We start from the raw sequence: 12617 nt of genomic DNA, 5'->3' as shown, positions 1-12617 counted from the left end.
AACAGAAAAGCTTCATCTCTGATGGTTGATCCCTGTGAGTATTCAGCAAGTGTTCAATAGTGGAAACGACAAGGCACGCCAATAGAAAGCCAACAGAAAGTGGAAGACTTCAAGAGTCCAACATCATGCTTCAAAATCTGTGTGCATTTGTGCAACATTGCAGCAACAAGTGAATACCAGCATAGGTGTAAGTCATTCTAGAGTAGAATTTTTTATGATAAAGTCATAGTCTGCTGTTCAAGGACAGTAGTCAAGGACCATTGGAGACAGTTCAGGCTGTGCAAACTTTCATTACTTGTAGGTGCTGGACTGTCATGAAATCTGATCTGTCATCTCAAGTTCATTGAAACATCAGAGAAGCATTTGACATGATTTGTAGCTACTTTGGAGTGGTTGAAACACAGAAAAATGTGAAGGGCATCTTCTATGTGAGAGGCAGCAGCTCACAAGATCAAAATATTCGTATATGAACCCATAGATCAAACAGTCTTAGCATGCATGAGAAAAGGTGTTTGAGAGTTTAAAACAAAAAGCACAACAACAAAGTTACAAATGAAGATTGAACAGAAATGAGAAAATAGTCAAATTAAGAGAGCATGCAGGCAACACAAGGAGATGCCCAACATAGCTACATTCAGGCAAGTAAATAAATCAAGGCTTCAGAGCTAAGACAGATGTTCTTCAGCATATCCTGCAGTAGTGGAGGGAGACAACGGCCTTCACTTCTGCCTCAGCCCTCTGTCATGGGTTCACCGTAGGCAGGGCAGCCTCTGCATCCCAACCAGCACAGGGCACATGCCAGTGTTCTAGAGCTCACTGTTCCTGCCCTTTCTGCGTTGCAGAGTGAGGTGAGGAGGGCACAGCTCTCACACTCTTTTGTCACACTCCCCATTGATAAAGTAAGCCAAGTCAGGGGGGACAGGCAGACAGCTGGGGACAGTAACTTCTAATTGCAGCAACATTCAGAAGCAGATTTCTGTCAACACTCCTTTTTCTAAGAGGAGAAAGTGAAGCAAAGAAAGATGTCTTTCTCCAGTCTGAGACTCACGTCTCTTCTAAATGGTAAACAACAGAGAAAAATAATTTCATCAGAGCTCCTAATCTTAATCTTACCTACCTCTCATGCTTATATCCTTTCATCTTATCTTTCTTTTACCTCTCCTCACACTTAAGACTCTGAGTCCTTTGCAGCTTAGCCACCTTGTTATTCACTTTGCACAATGCTTTGGCTGGGCAGATCTGGTGCCACAACTGGGTCTCTCAAAATCACAATAGCAAAAATTTTTATCTGTCTAAAACCACACTTCAAAACTCCATCAGGCTCTAGGACAAAATATTCTGATCCTGGGCATAATCTCATTAGATAAAGAGTTCTGTTCATTGAAATGCAGGTAATTAAAGGAAAAAAGCACACATTTGAAGAATAATATTAGCTCTACAGACAGCTGGACACAAGCAGCTGCTGATGTGCAGCTGTACAATGTGTTAAGCCTTGATGTTCTACAGATCTCTAACATATTTTTTGCTTAAATTGAAAGTAGACAACCCTATATATATATATATATAAAAAGTTGTCATCCCCAAAAACCCATGAGAGGGTTACCCAAACCAGCTGTCCATAAAGGCTGTACAGAGGGAGGCTACTGAAATCAATGTGGAACAGCTCAGCTTATGTACTGAATCCATATTTCTACAATCAAGGCTGCCTCAAAGGACAACATCATTGTAACAAATTTAAAAGTGTAGGCACAGTTCTCTTCCTCAGCCATCTTGTAGAAAAGAAAGGATTTCAACTGCAGTCAAACTTACAAAGATTAGGCGCTGTTTAGCACTGTGTGTCCTTAGAATATTTTTCACTCTTTTATGGATCTCATCTCCATTTGCTGGTGAAGGCCAACCAGAGCTAAATCTGCAAGAGGAAGAGGGAAAACAAATAGAAGATATATTTTCTTGTTGAAAAGCTGAAACAGGCTTTTGATTCAGATTTTTTTTTTTAAAAGAAAAAATGATGAAGTATGTATTACTTCCTTCTATTTGGGACATACGCAATGTTTAGATTTGATTCTTCTGCTCCTCTAGGGTACAGGTAAAGAAACACTCCAAAGCAGTGGATAAACAAGATGCATCCACAATAACACCAGAAGAGATGAAACACAGAAAATGTTGATGGTTTTGTAACTTGAATGATATTTCTGTTATGTTTGTATTGTCCCTACAGAACAGAGAAGCTATACAGTTATTCTATTCCCAGTGATTAGGTTTCATTTTCCTCTTTTTAAAGCAAATATTAGACACATGAAATTCTTTTCACCGGAATAAACCAACAGGAAGATAAGTCCAATGTGTGCAAATTGGAAAGCCCATGGAGTTAAAAACCTGCAGATTCGCAATCTACTCCACAAGACAGAGGTACATTTAAAGTTGCTTTTTTACATTAAAAACCAGCTATCTTGCTTGATATGAGCTCCTTCTGAGCTGAAGGAACAACAGCAGCACTGGGCTGTCATGCTCTGGGTGGACTGAGAGCACAAGAAACAGCAACAGGCTTTGAAAGCTGGCTCCACAGATCTGATGAAGGGAAGAAGCCTGCATCTCTGAACCCTGAGAACCCAGAGTGGGCTCTGGAGGGGTTTGTGGGACTGGGAGGGCCCTTCTGCCATCTTTGCTCCAATTTACCCCATTCCCTGTGTTACCCAGTCTATCACTCTGAAATCCTCAATCTGGTTGTGCTTGGCTTAGTTTACCTTCATCAAACTTCCAGAAATTTCAATACAGCTAAAGAACTATATGTCTCCTTCAAAAAAGAACAAACCCAGTACACATGGAAAGCTTCAGTCCAAAACTACTAGCTTGGCAAGGTCAATATTAATGGAAGCAGGATCCTGAAGACGGGAAGTGTCAGGCTGCCTTGAAGGTTACAGGCAGGGCAAGGAGTTCTCTTTGCAATCTTTTAGATCATTCTTTCTATTACTAGAGACAAGAATACAAGTAGAAAATTTCCAGTTCTCTGCTTTTGAGTAACCTCTATTATCTTGTATCTAATCAATTTATTTTGACTCACTTCTTATTGCTTACCTTTCTGAAACGTCATCCTCTGTTCTAAACAGCCCCAATATTTTCAGTCTATTTATGAACTTCCTTAAATCAAATTATTTCTGAATCTTTCTACTTTTCTTCAAGAAAAGGTGCCAAGAAATGATATAATACTGGAGGAATGAATCATACCATATAATCTACAGGGGGATATACTTTTCCATGTTCTTAATGACATTTAACATTGTTTATCCTTGGATCTTCACAGGCAGTATTTTCCCAAAGCTCTCTGTAACATTCCTATTATCATCCTGAACATTTACAATTTATTTCAAGCCCAAGAGCCTGTATGGCAAATCCATACTGTTCAATTCTTTTGCATACTAGACTCTAACGATCTGTTGCAGAAAAAAGATCTTTACAGGAGAAAGTAAAATGGTTTGTGAATTTTGTTAGGGGAGGAAACATTGCCTTGAAAGAAAGAGAAGCCTAAGGGCCTTAAACAAGCCTTTCCCTAACGCTGTCAAACCCAGTTTGATGTGCAGCATTACAATGCATGTGTTCTGTCACTAGCAGTGTTTTGGGAAAAAAAACCCCACAACCTTTTATTTTTTTAAGAAGAGGGGCAAAGTGCTGAACTGGTACTACCATGTTATGACTTTCCATTAGCATTTACAAACATTTAATAATATTGAAGAACCTCTGAAATGCATGTTTAAAAATCTGCATCCTAGATGTAGTAAGTCATTTCCCATTTGACAAATAAAAGATAGATCCATGAAATTGTGGCATTTTCTCTTACTTATACAGCAGCTGCTGTTCTTCGAACATCCAGGTTGCTGGCACTGAGAAGATAAGTTGGAAGAGATTGCCTTTGGGAAATAAATGTTATGAAATTCGTATGTAGAGATTTCAGATCATTGTTATTAATCTTAAATTTACAAATATCCTTGGAGATGAAAGTATTTACTTTTGGAAAAAAAAAGAAAACCCAGTTTTCTACGGTATTCATTTAGAAAATGTGTGGCTATGTCGGCAAGAAGATTTAAGTACTTAATTCAAGAACCATTAAATTTCTTTCTTCAGGTGATTTTATCGATCAAGCCACTAGTGTGCGCTGTGGTATAAGAAACGTTTGCTACTCACACACCCTGAACTTAATTTACCAAAGAAGTAGATCTTTCTAAAAAACCACTCCCCAAAACCTTAAGTGTGATTAAAACCACTACCAACTTCTATTTAATTAGCTTTTCTAGTATTGTTAATGTCTAATTTTTGTAATAACTATAGAGTCTAACCCACATTTAGAGGCATAGTGTTAATATTTACACCAACCAAAACTCCAACTAAAATAAAATCATGCTTGAAATATAATGACCATGGTCTGAAGTGAAGCCTTTTTATATTCTAACTCTTCCATTTGAAATATTTTATAAAACAAGTTTTCTAGTACAGCTGCTTAGAGTATAAATAAAGGGGTTCCATTTGCCCAAAATAACCAATAACGAGTTTTCAAAATGACTAGCTACTTATTTATGTGATTAAAGTGTCACTATCATATTGCAATGTTGAAAGGAAAGTCATTTCATTTCAATGACTGTTTGTCCTGATAAATGAAATAAACTTCTACTGCTGTATTCTTTGTCATACTTTCAATTTTCCCTGGGACTTGCAAACATTCTGCAGTTACATCAGTTTAAATTGTTTATTGATTCCAATAGATTGTATAAACACTTTGGAAATATAGCTCAGTGACCTAGAAAAAGCCAGATCAATCAGAGAACTTCTCAAGATTAATTTCAAAGATGTTGTGTTGAGTCTGATCAAGGAAACAGAACCATTTTCCCTTGTAATGTGACTAAAGGCATTTATTTTCTTTTATGAGATAAGGATGTTTTTTAAGGTCATACAGACAACATCTACCTTGATGAAAAAAATAAAAGTGCCAAGCAGACAGTCCAGATCTTGTGCTAAAGATTACAGTTATTTTCATGTATAATTTTACCCATTAGGATGAAACACTTCATTAGAAATCCAAACACCAGGATACATCCACCCATGTACTCTAGTCAAACAGCAGCTTGCGAACTTAAGAGCTGTAATAAACAGGAATTTTCAAATGTCAGACAATCCAATCATCCACTAGCACACAGCAAAAAATGTTAATATCACATTTCAGCAGGAGATACTAATACATTTCATATCAGTAGAATTAATGCAAAAGCCTACTGCAGAATATTTGCAATGCCTATTGTGACCCCTTCCCCCACCATCACACCTCCTAGACTTGTGAACAACTCGGTGCATGTGGCCTCCATGAAGAATTAATCAGCTTGAAAGACACAGACCTCATGCTGAGCAAAACCACATACAAGGACAAACTATCAGAGGACAGAAATCAATGAAGCCCTGTAGTACCAGATTCACAATTGGAGGCAATGCTACTGTAAATGGGGGAGAGAGAAAGAACTCTTAAAGCTAAGTATATCCTGAAAAATCCCACAATCTGTAAGAACTTATACATGGAACAAGAGATTCTCAAGAAAACCAAATGTATTTAATCTGAAATAGAAAAAAAACCTTATAGAGTTTATATCTAAGTAGGCATTTATGCAGCATTCACACTAAGTGGAGAAGTTACATTATTCTCATTTAAGAGGACATAAAGTGATAATTCAGTAGGATGAACTTGGTGTATACTGGTCTATACAGAGGCACAACAGAAAGGCTGGGATACACTTCAGGGTTTTTACTGGTCTACTTAGTAAAGCACACAATTTTGTTTTGCTTTTTCTTCAAATGACTGATGGCTATGAACCTTAGTGTAGATGTAGCACAAAAGTGTTTTAGAGACTATACTGCTACATACCAGCTCCTGACTTGTAATGGAAATATACCAACATAAAAATCCTTACATTCTCACAGAATGTGAAGCAGAGGAAGCAGGCTGCTTTCACAATGCCAGGATACCACTACAAAGCAATTGCACACAAACAAGGCCACAATCAAAGCACACAAGCCTAAATATTTGGAAGCAGACTCTGACAGCTTAGCTGTGTACCTATTTGCTCTCCCTCTTCAGCAAGAAATAGACAAAAAATAAATAAAGCATTCTTACCCTTTCTGGATAGTTTCTCTTACTTTCAAAAGCCCTGTTTACAGTTAGGCCTCGAAGCCTTAAAGAGCCATTCAGTGCTGAGTTTCTAAATTAGGAAATACTTTCTTTTTCCAAGTTTCATATTTAGCTCTTAAAACTGTGGCAAGATACAGTACCCTCATGTAAAATTGAAACTCTGTGGCAGACAGCTTCTGAGATTTCAAGGAAGGTCAATGCTCTAGCTGAGCAGTTGCCCCCAAAACATTCTCGTACTAAATCATTAGTATGTCATTAGTACGTCCTTATTCTCTTTGGAAGCTTTTCCATTACCTTCTATATTCTCTGAATTTATTATTGATACACAAAACAGCTTTGACAGAACTCAATTTCAGGTTTACTTATTGCTGCAGCAAAATCAATCAATGAGGATGACAAATACCACAGATGTTGGTCAAAAATATGAAACAACACTTCGGTGTAGCCCAGTTTTGCTTAATATAATATGAAATAATTGATCTTCAAGTGCTGATTCCAGAAGTGAAAGAATACAAAATAAGTAAATTTCCCCAAGATGTAAGACTAATAAACCCAAAAGACTCATGAAGAACCTTACTACCAAACTACATTCCAAAAGATGAGAAATAATCACTTTGAAGTGGCTAGAAATGGCCAGGAAGCCTCGTTGCAGCCTCACTCCTTTCTAAAAAGTCTGATAACTTTTTCTGTGTTCTACTTTGCAGTGGAAAGTTCTCAGAGCTTAAACAAGTACTCTCACAGAAGTAAACCCTGTCTTAGGATGCATGCCACTCTATTAAGTGAACTCTCTGTGTCTGGATTTTTGCTGTATGACAAAACTGGTACCCAGGATCCTGGGGTGACACATTTCAAGAACACTGAAGCCAAAGCTCTGATAACTGGAATTTTCAAGGCCTTCGTGTAGGATCTGGTATTTCATGAGTATCTAACATGCCTGTATTCCCCCAGTACTTGGAAAAAGATAGTAGTAAAACAATAGAGGAAAATTACAGAAGGGCATCTGATCCAGATAGTTAATCTCTGCCTTAAAACAGAACCTGAATTTTTGTTAAATTTTATAGTAAGTAAGGTTACATATCAGCAGTATAACCAGGAGAACATAAAAAAAGATATCAAGTTGCACTTCACTCTGGAAACAAAAGCAAAAGCCTGCCATTTCCAGAGCAGGAAAAAGAATCTTTTGATCCCAAACGCATGAGAAGCAACTTTGACTCTCAATATAACAGAAATGGTCAAATAGTCCTGTGATTGCTGTAGTCTCTTGAGAAAAGGATTTCTCTTGTGCTAGCACATAGCTCCATTCAGTCAGCTTCTGTCATTACCTTACAGAATCCATCTCACTGTTGTTCCTTTTCTTTACAAAAGGTACTTTGCTGCAGGTTTCAGCACTGCAAGGAAGGCTTAGCTTGTAAGTCTCCAAGAAAAACACCATCTTTTAGGAGTGCCCAAGGAAATATACACACCATGACAGCAAGGACTGGACCTGAATTTTGCTTTCCAGTAGCAGCATTGAGAGAATATAGTGCTAATGCTCTTGTACCAAGCATAGAGGATACATATTTATGTACAAAAGGATACTTATCTATGCACAACCAACCAGACTGTGGGGGCAAGTTGACTTCATTGACACGCTGCTGGCCACACACCATGGGCAGGAACTAAATAGTGTGTATGTTACCCCTGCTCTGCACAGCAGCTAGAATCTAAACGGGGCATTGTGTGGCCATACCACTGCTGAATGTCAACTTGTAACACCAGCAAATGCTTTCCTTAGGTGGCCCTAAACCATGAAAAATGTAAAAATGAAGTATGAAAAATAAGTATTCAGAACTTTGCTTTTCCTTTTTCAACAGTAAATTTGTTAACAGTTCTGTTTCTGGCTCAAAGCCAGTGGAAAAGGGGAGAGGACTGATTTCTAGTTTGTCTTGCAGGCTCACAGAAAGGAATTGGAAACTGCTAGAAAGGATACAAAAGGGCTCAGAGGACTTTATGCAAGGCTTCAATTTCTGTATCACCGAGAAGTACGGCCCTGGCTTAACAACTGCTCAGTGGGCTCTGAGAAATACTCCCAAGAAGGCAGATATTCACTTCACAATAGGGTGTTGGGGTTTTTTTTTGAGGTGGGGAGTCCAGTTTCATATTGACTGTGGCTTAACCAGCATTAAAACAATAGCCTGTATATGCTAATCTCTTTGTCTTTGTAATTCGAAATAAAATTGAAGAAATAAACACCAAATACTGTGAGATAAGACTCTATATTCTTGCCAATACACTAACAACTAACACCAATATACTTTCAGTAATACTGCTTTCCTCTTTATTTCTGAGATCTAAACAGCAGCGTTTTCATGCATTTCCAAACATTGACCTCTGATCCATGTTTGTCCTTCCAAGTACAACTCTCAATATACAGTCAGCTAAAACCATTGTTATCTCAGCAGTTTGAAATAGTGATAAAATTTTTTAGACTATGCCCTTTACTTCCTCATTTTGCATTTTTTTCTGATGACAAAAGTAAATGCTTACATCTTCAACATAAAAGATATTACATTCTAAAGTGCTGAGAACATTTGCTCTAATAAGAAGAAAAAATGTAATTTCATAAGATCACAAATCTCTTCTGGAAAGGGGCTCATAAAAAAAAAAAAAAAAAGCAAGAATGTTCAGACAATTTCAAGATTAACTGGCAGATGACTAAATTACTTCGCATGTACCAGCAACTCACAACATCTAAGACTATCCTGCTATCAGTATAAAGAACCCTGTCAGCTTTAAATATAATGCATTTTAAAATTTACCCTCTCAAAAAAGAAAGAGTCTAGATGAAAAAAAAGGATAAAAAATATCATCATTACAGTATCTCTTCCTCAAATATGAGTAACTAATCCACAAACATTGTCAGAAGAGAGTAGGGAGACAAGACAAGATGACAAAGAAACCTTCACTCTCCAGATACATCCTAATCTCTGTATAACAGTTCTCAAGAAACACTATTACAGAGAACAACAAACAAGCAAGTTTGCAAGCAGAGAAACACATTAAAACACCAACTTGATCTTTATGGGCATTAAAAATTCAATGACCACTGTCATTTTTCTTTTTACAGAAAAAAAAAAAGTGAGACAATTTTTCTATTTCGAAAAAACACCCATTAGGTTGCATAAAAAGCACTCTGTGAGCAAAGACTATCTGAGGTACCAAGGGGAACAGAGGTGAAAGAGCCTGGAATAAGTGTGAACTACCCACCAAAGTACGTCTCCATGTAGGGCCTTGGTAAACACTCCAGCATTTAGGACAGGTCACCAGTTTGATTCTCAGTTCTTCCCAGTTCTGTATTTGCTTATTCAGGCTCACTTTTGTACATAGTTTTTCTGCTCCCAGAAAGCCATCTAGTAACTCACTAAACTGAATGCAGAACCATTGCGCACCAAGTACACGTTCTACTAGGCAGGAGGTAGGGAGTACTCTCCTTGAACAACTGAAGGGCTTAAGCATGGAAAAATCTGTTTCTTTTTGATATTTCTTCTATTCCACCCTCATAAGGCAGTGAAGCTGTGAGGCTTGCCCAAAATATTAACCCACTGAAATCCACTGAACTAAGGGGATATTAGAAACCGTCTCTACTCCAATCCCACTGGGTTCAGTGGAAGCTACTAAGAAAACTAATTTAAATGCAGCATCTAATAAACCCACAATTGCTGCAGAGGCCCACACTTTCATACAAACTGAAATCTTAGGTTGCCAGCAGAAAGACTGGAAAATAATACACTGACTAGATTAAAACTAGCACAAGCACATTACACACACTAGTCACACATCTGAGTAGAGCATGGCCACAACTATGTGCTTACAAACACTGATCAGAGCCAGGAGGAAAAAAGGTTTCCAAGCATCTCCTATAAAGCCTACTTGACATGGATCTGTATTTACATTTTTGAGATTCTAATCACCTCTGTAATAGTGGTTATTTATTTATTTACTGTTCCACAAAATCACAGAATCTTAAGGGTTGGAAGGGACCTCAAGAGATCATCTAGCCTGAAATCTGCGGCTTCATTGTTTCAGAATAAGTTAGCAACAGAGGTGCCAAAGATTCTCTTCATTGTCATATTATTAGGATTGTATTCGTTAAGCAGAGACATGATGGCAAACACAGCACCTGAGAAAAAGTGAAATGACAACATTTATGTTGGGGAAAGATTCTTCTCTTCAGGATGTCTACCTTCAAACATGCAAACTAAAGTCATGCAAGTAAGTGTTATCATCTTCTTATGTTAATCATTCCAGAATTTCACAAACAAAACAAAATCATTACCTTTCCCTTAGAGAAGATCTATTTAGCACAGAACTTGGAGAATGCTCCTGAAATGCTGGAGGTGCTGAACGCTCCAATGAACCACCAGAATGGGACTGTCTGTTGGGTGAGTGGGAGATTGCATCCTCACTGCAAACACAGCTGTCAAAGTATCTTCCATGAGTAGATTTTGCCTGCAAAACAAAAGCCCACCAAAACTTGTTAAAATTTATTATGAATATTAGGAGGTACAATTTTTGTGGTTTTATTTTTCAATAAAAACTGTTAAAGGTTGCACATCCATGAAGGAATATCAGCCTCCTGGGGAAAGTGCAAGTACCCTCATTTCATAGCCCTGGTCTAAATTAAATCAACACGCATCAAAGGACTCTGTTGGTATGTAACACATTACCATGTTTTATGTCAAAGTCTGCTGTAACACCCCTTTTATCACCTTTTATGCCTGCATAGTTTAAAGTTTCACCTTTCCCAAGAACCTCAGATTCCTGAGAGCCTAAACACAAGCCTTAGACTCCTCCTCTGTCTGGGACCCCTTGTTCTTAGACTTTTTTTTTTGTTTCTCATGATTGGCTGTTCCTCAAGGAAAAAACTCAAGTCCATCTATCTACTCATTTTCTACTCACTCTGCACTAGCTATTCCTTTCATAGTTCCTCCTAACCTGAAACATATCACTAAAACATTTCCCTGGGTTACCCTCTTTTACCTGACACAGAGACTTTTACAGAAGCTGTTTCTCAAAGGAAAAAAAAAAACAAACCAAACAAACCCCACAACAAAACCAGACCACTAAAAATCATAGAATCATAGAATGGTAGGGGCTGGCAGGAACCTTTAAAGATCATCTAGTCCAACCCCCCTGCAGAAGCAGGTTCACCTAGATCAGGGCTCATAGGAACATGTCCAGGTGGGTCTTGAAGACCTCCAAGGAATCAGGTTATACATTATCTCTTTCCAGGCTGCAGGGCTTTTTTCCTCTGCTTTGGGAAATGGCTCATTTTAAACAAAGTCATATAGTATTTCTGGCAAGAAAAAGATTAATTCTCTTCTTTTCTGAGAATCACAAGTGATTAGTTGCATCAAGAACCTGACAAATTAACCTCTAGCTCAGCTATCTGCATTCTCCAATGACTGTAAAATCTACTTTCCCACTGGGGGTGTGGGGCACAAGGATGGGAGTGATGGCATGACCTTAACATAGCCATCATTTCTTAAAAAAACCCAGTAATGACATATTCAGCATATTTAGTAGAAATTCTTTGTTTTCTTTACAGTTTCTCATTTACAGCCACAGAACAATCCAGAAGTGGCACAATATATTACTCTCACATGGAAAGCAAAACTGCAATCCTTGGCAATAAAAGTCTAGAATCTGACAAAAATGCACTTAACATATGTCAAGGTTTCTCCTTGCAATTCCCTTTCCTTCCTCCTCCCTGTTATCATCACTTTTCTCAGCCATTAGGATATCTAAGAGGTCATATATAATTAAGTGCCTAAACCCACCATTTCTACAGTACTTCAGGAATACAGGAAAAAACAACTAAATAAGGATGGAAAGAATTTTAAAAAAAGCCCAAAACAAAGGGATCTTGCCATTAATCTTCAGATCCATTTAATACACAAAGCAGCTAAAAACTGAAAAAGAAAGGATGAGAAATAACAAGTGGCTTGCCAGTTGTGTCAGTGCTACCTTTGCATACAATTCCAGAGCAAAACATGCTCTCAGAATGACTGAGAAGGCAAATGCAAACTGCCTTTATAGGCTCCTGTCAAGCCCTAATGCCAACAAGTTCTATACCTGCAGGCATGAATACCTCACAGAGTGTTAAGTTTCACATTTCTATTTGTAAATAATCTGCCAGCAGGGCTAAAGTGGGTTAGATCAGATTTAAAACATCATTGTTCTTGCTTTTGATACTACAATAGATAAAGTTTCAAAAATACCTATGCAAGACAATCCTTCTTGCTCAGAGCTTCCCAAAATACACTGTGTAAATTATAGCACTTCAGAGTACTCACTTTGGCTTTCTTGAGTCTGTAGCTGCCAAGAAGAGAAGGATCTGGAGAAAAAAAAAAATGTGTATTCTCAAAAGAAAATCCAAATGTCCAAAACAGTTTATGTCCCTTCCTACTAA

The 12617-nt window shown here is 37.8% G+C and overlaps 1 protein-coding gene across 2 annotated transcripts in view; it reads right to left on the bottom strand.

Moving 5' to 3' along the window:
• SPATA6 (spermatogenesis associated 6) overlaps positions 1-12617 on the bottom strand; it is a 49640-nt gene that overhangs the window by 16344 nt on the left and 20679 nt on the right. For both annotated transcript variants that reach the window (XM_062004146.1, XM_010206860.2), the window contains exons 9-11: positions 12502-12542; positions 10482-10654; positions 1810-1909 (exon numbers count right to left, since the gene is read on the bottom strand). In XM_062004146.1, the coding sequence (XP_061860130.1) occupies positions 1810-1909; positions 10482-10654; positions 12502-12542 (314 nt within the window). The remainder of the gene's footprint in view (positions 1-1809; positions 1910-10481; positions 10655-12501; positions 12543-12617) is intronic.

The sequence above is a fragment of the Colius striatus genome, chromosome 10 (genome assembly GCF_028858725.1).
Source record: "Colius striatus isolate bColStr4 chromosome 10, bColStr4.1.hap1, whole genome shotgun sequence".
In the NCBI taxonomy this organism is placed as follows: Eukaryota; Metazoa; Chordata; class Aves; order Coliiformes; family Coliidae; genus Colius; species Colius striatus.
Note: the sequence above shows the minus strand (reverse complement) of the source record. Positions and strands in the feature narration are given on the sequence as shown.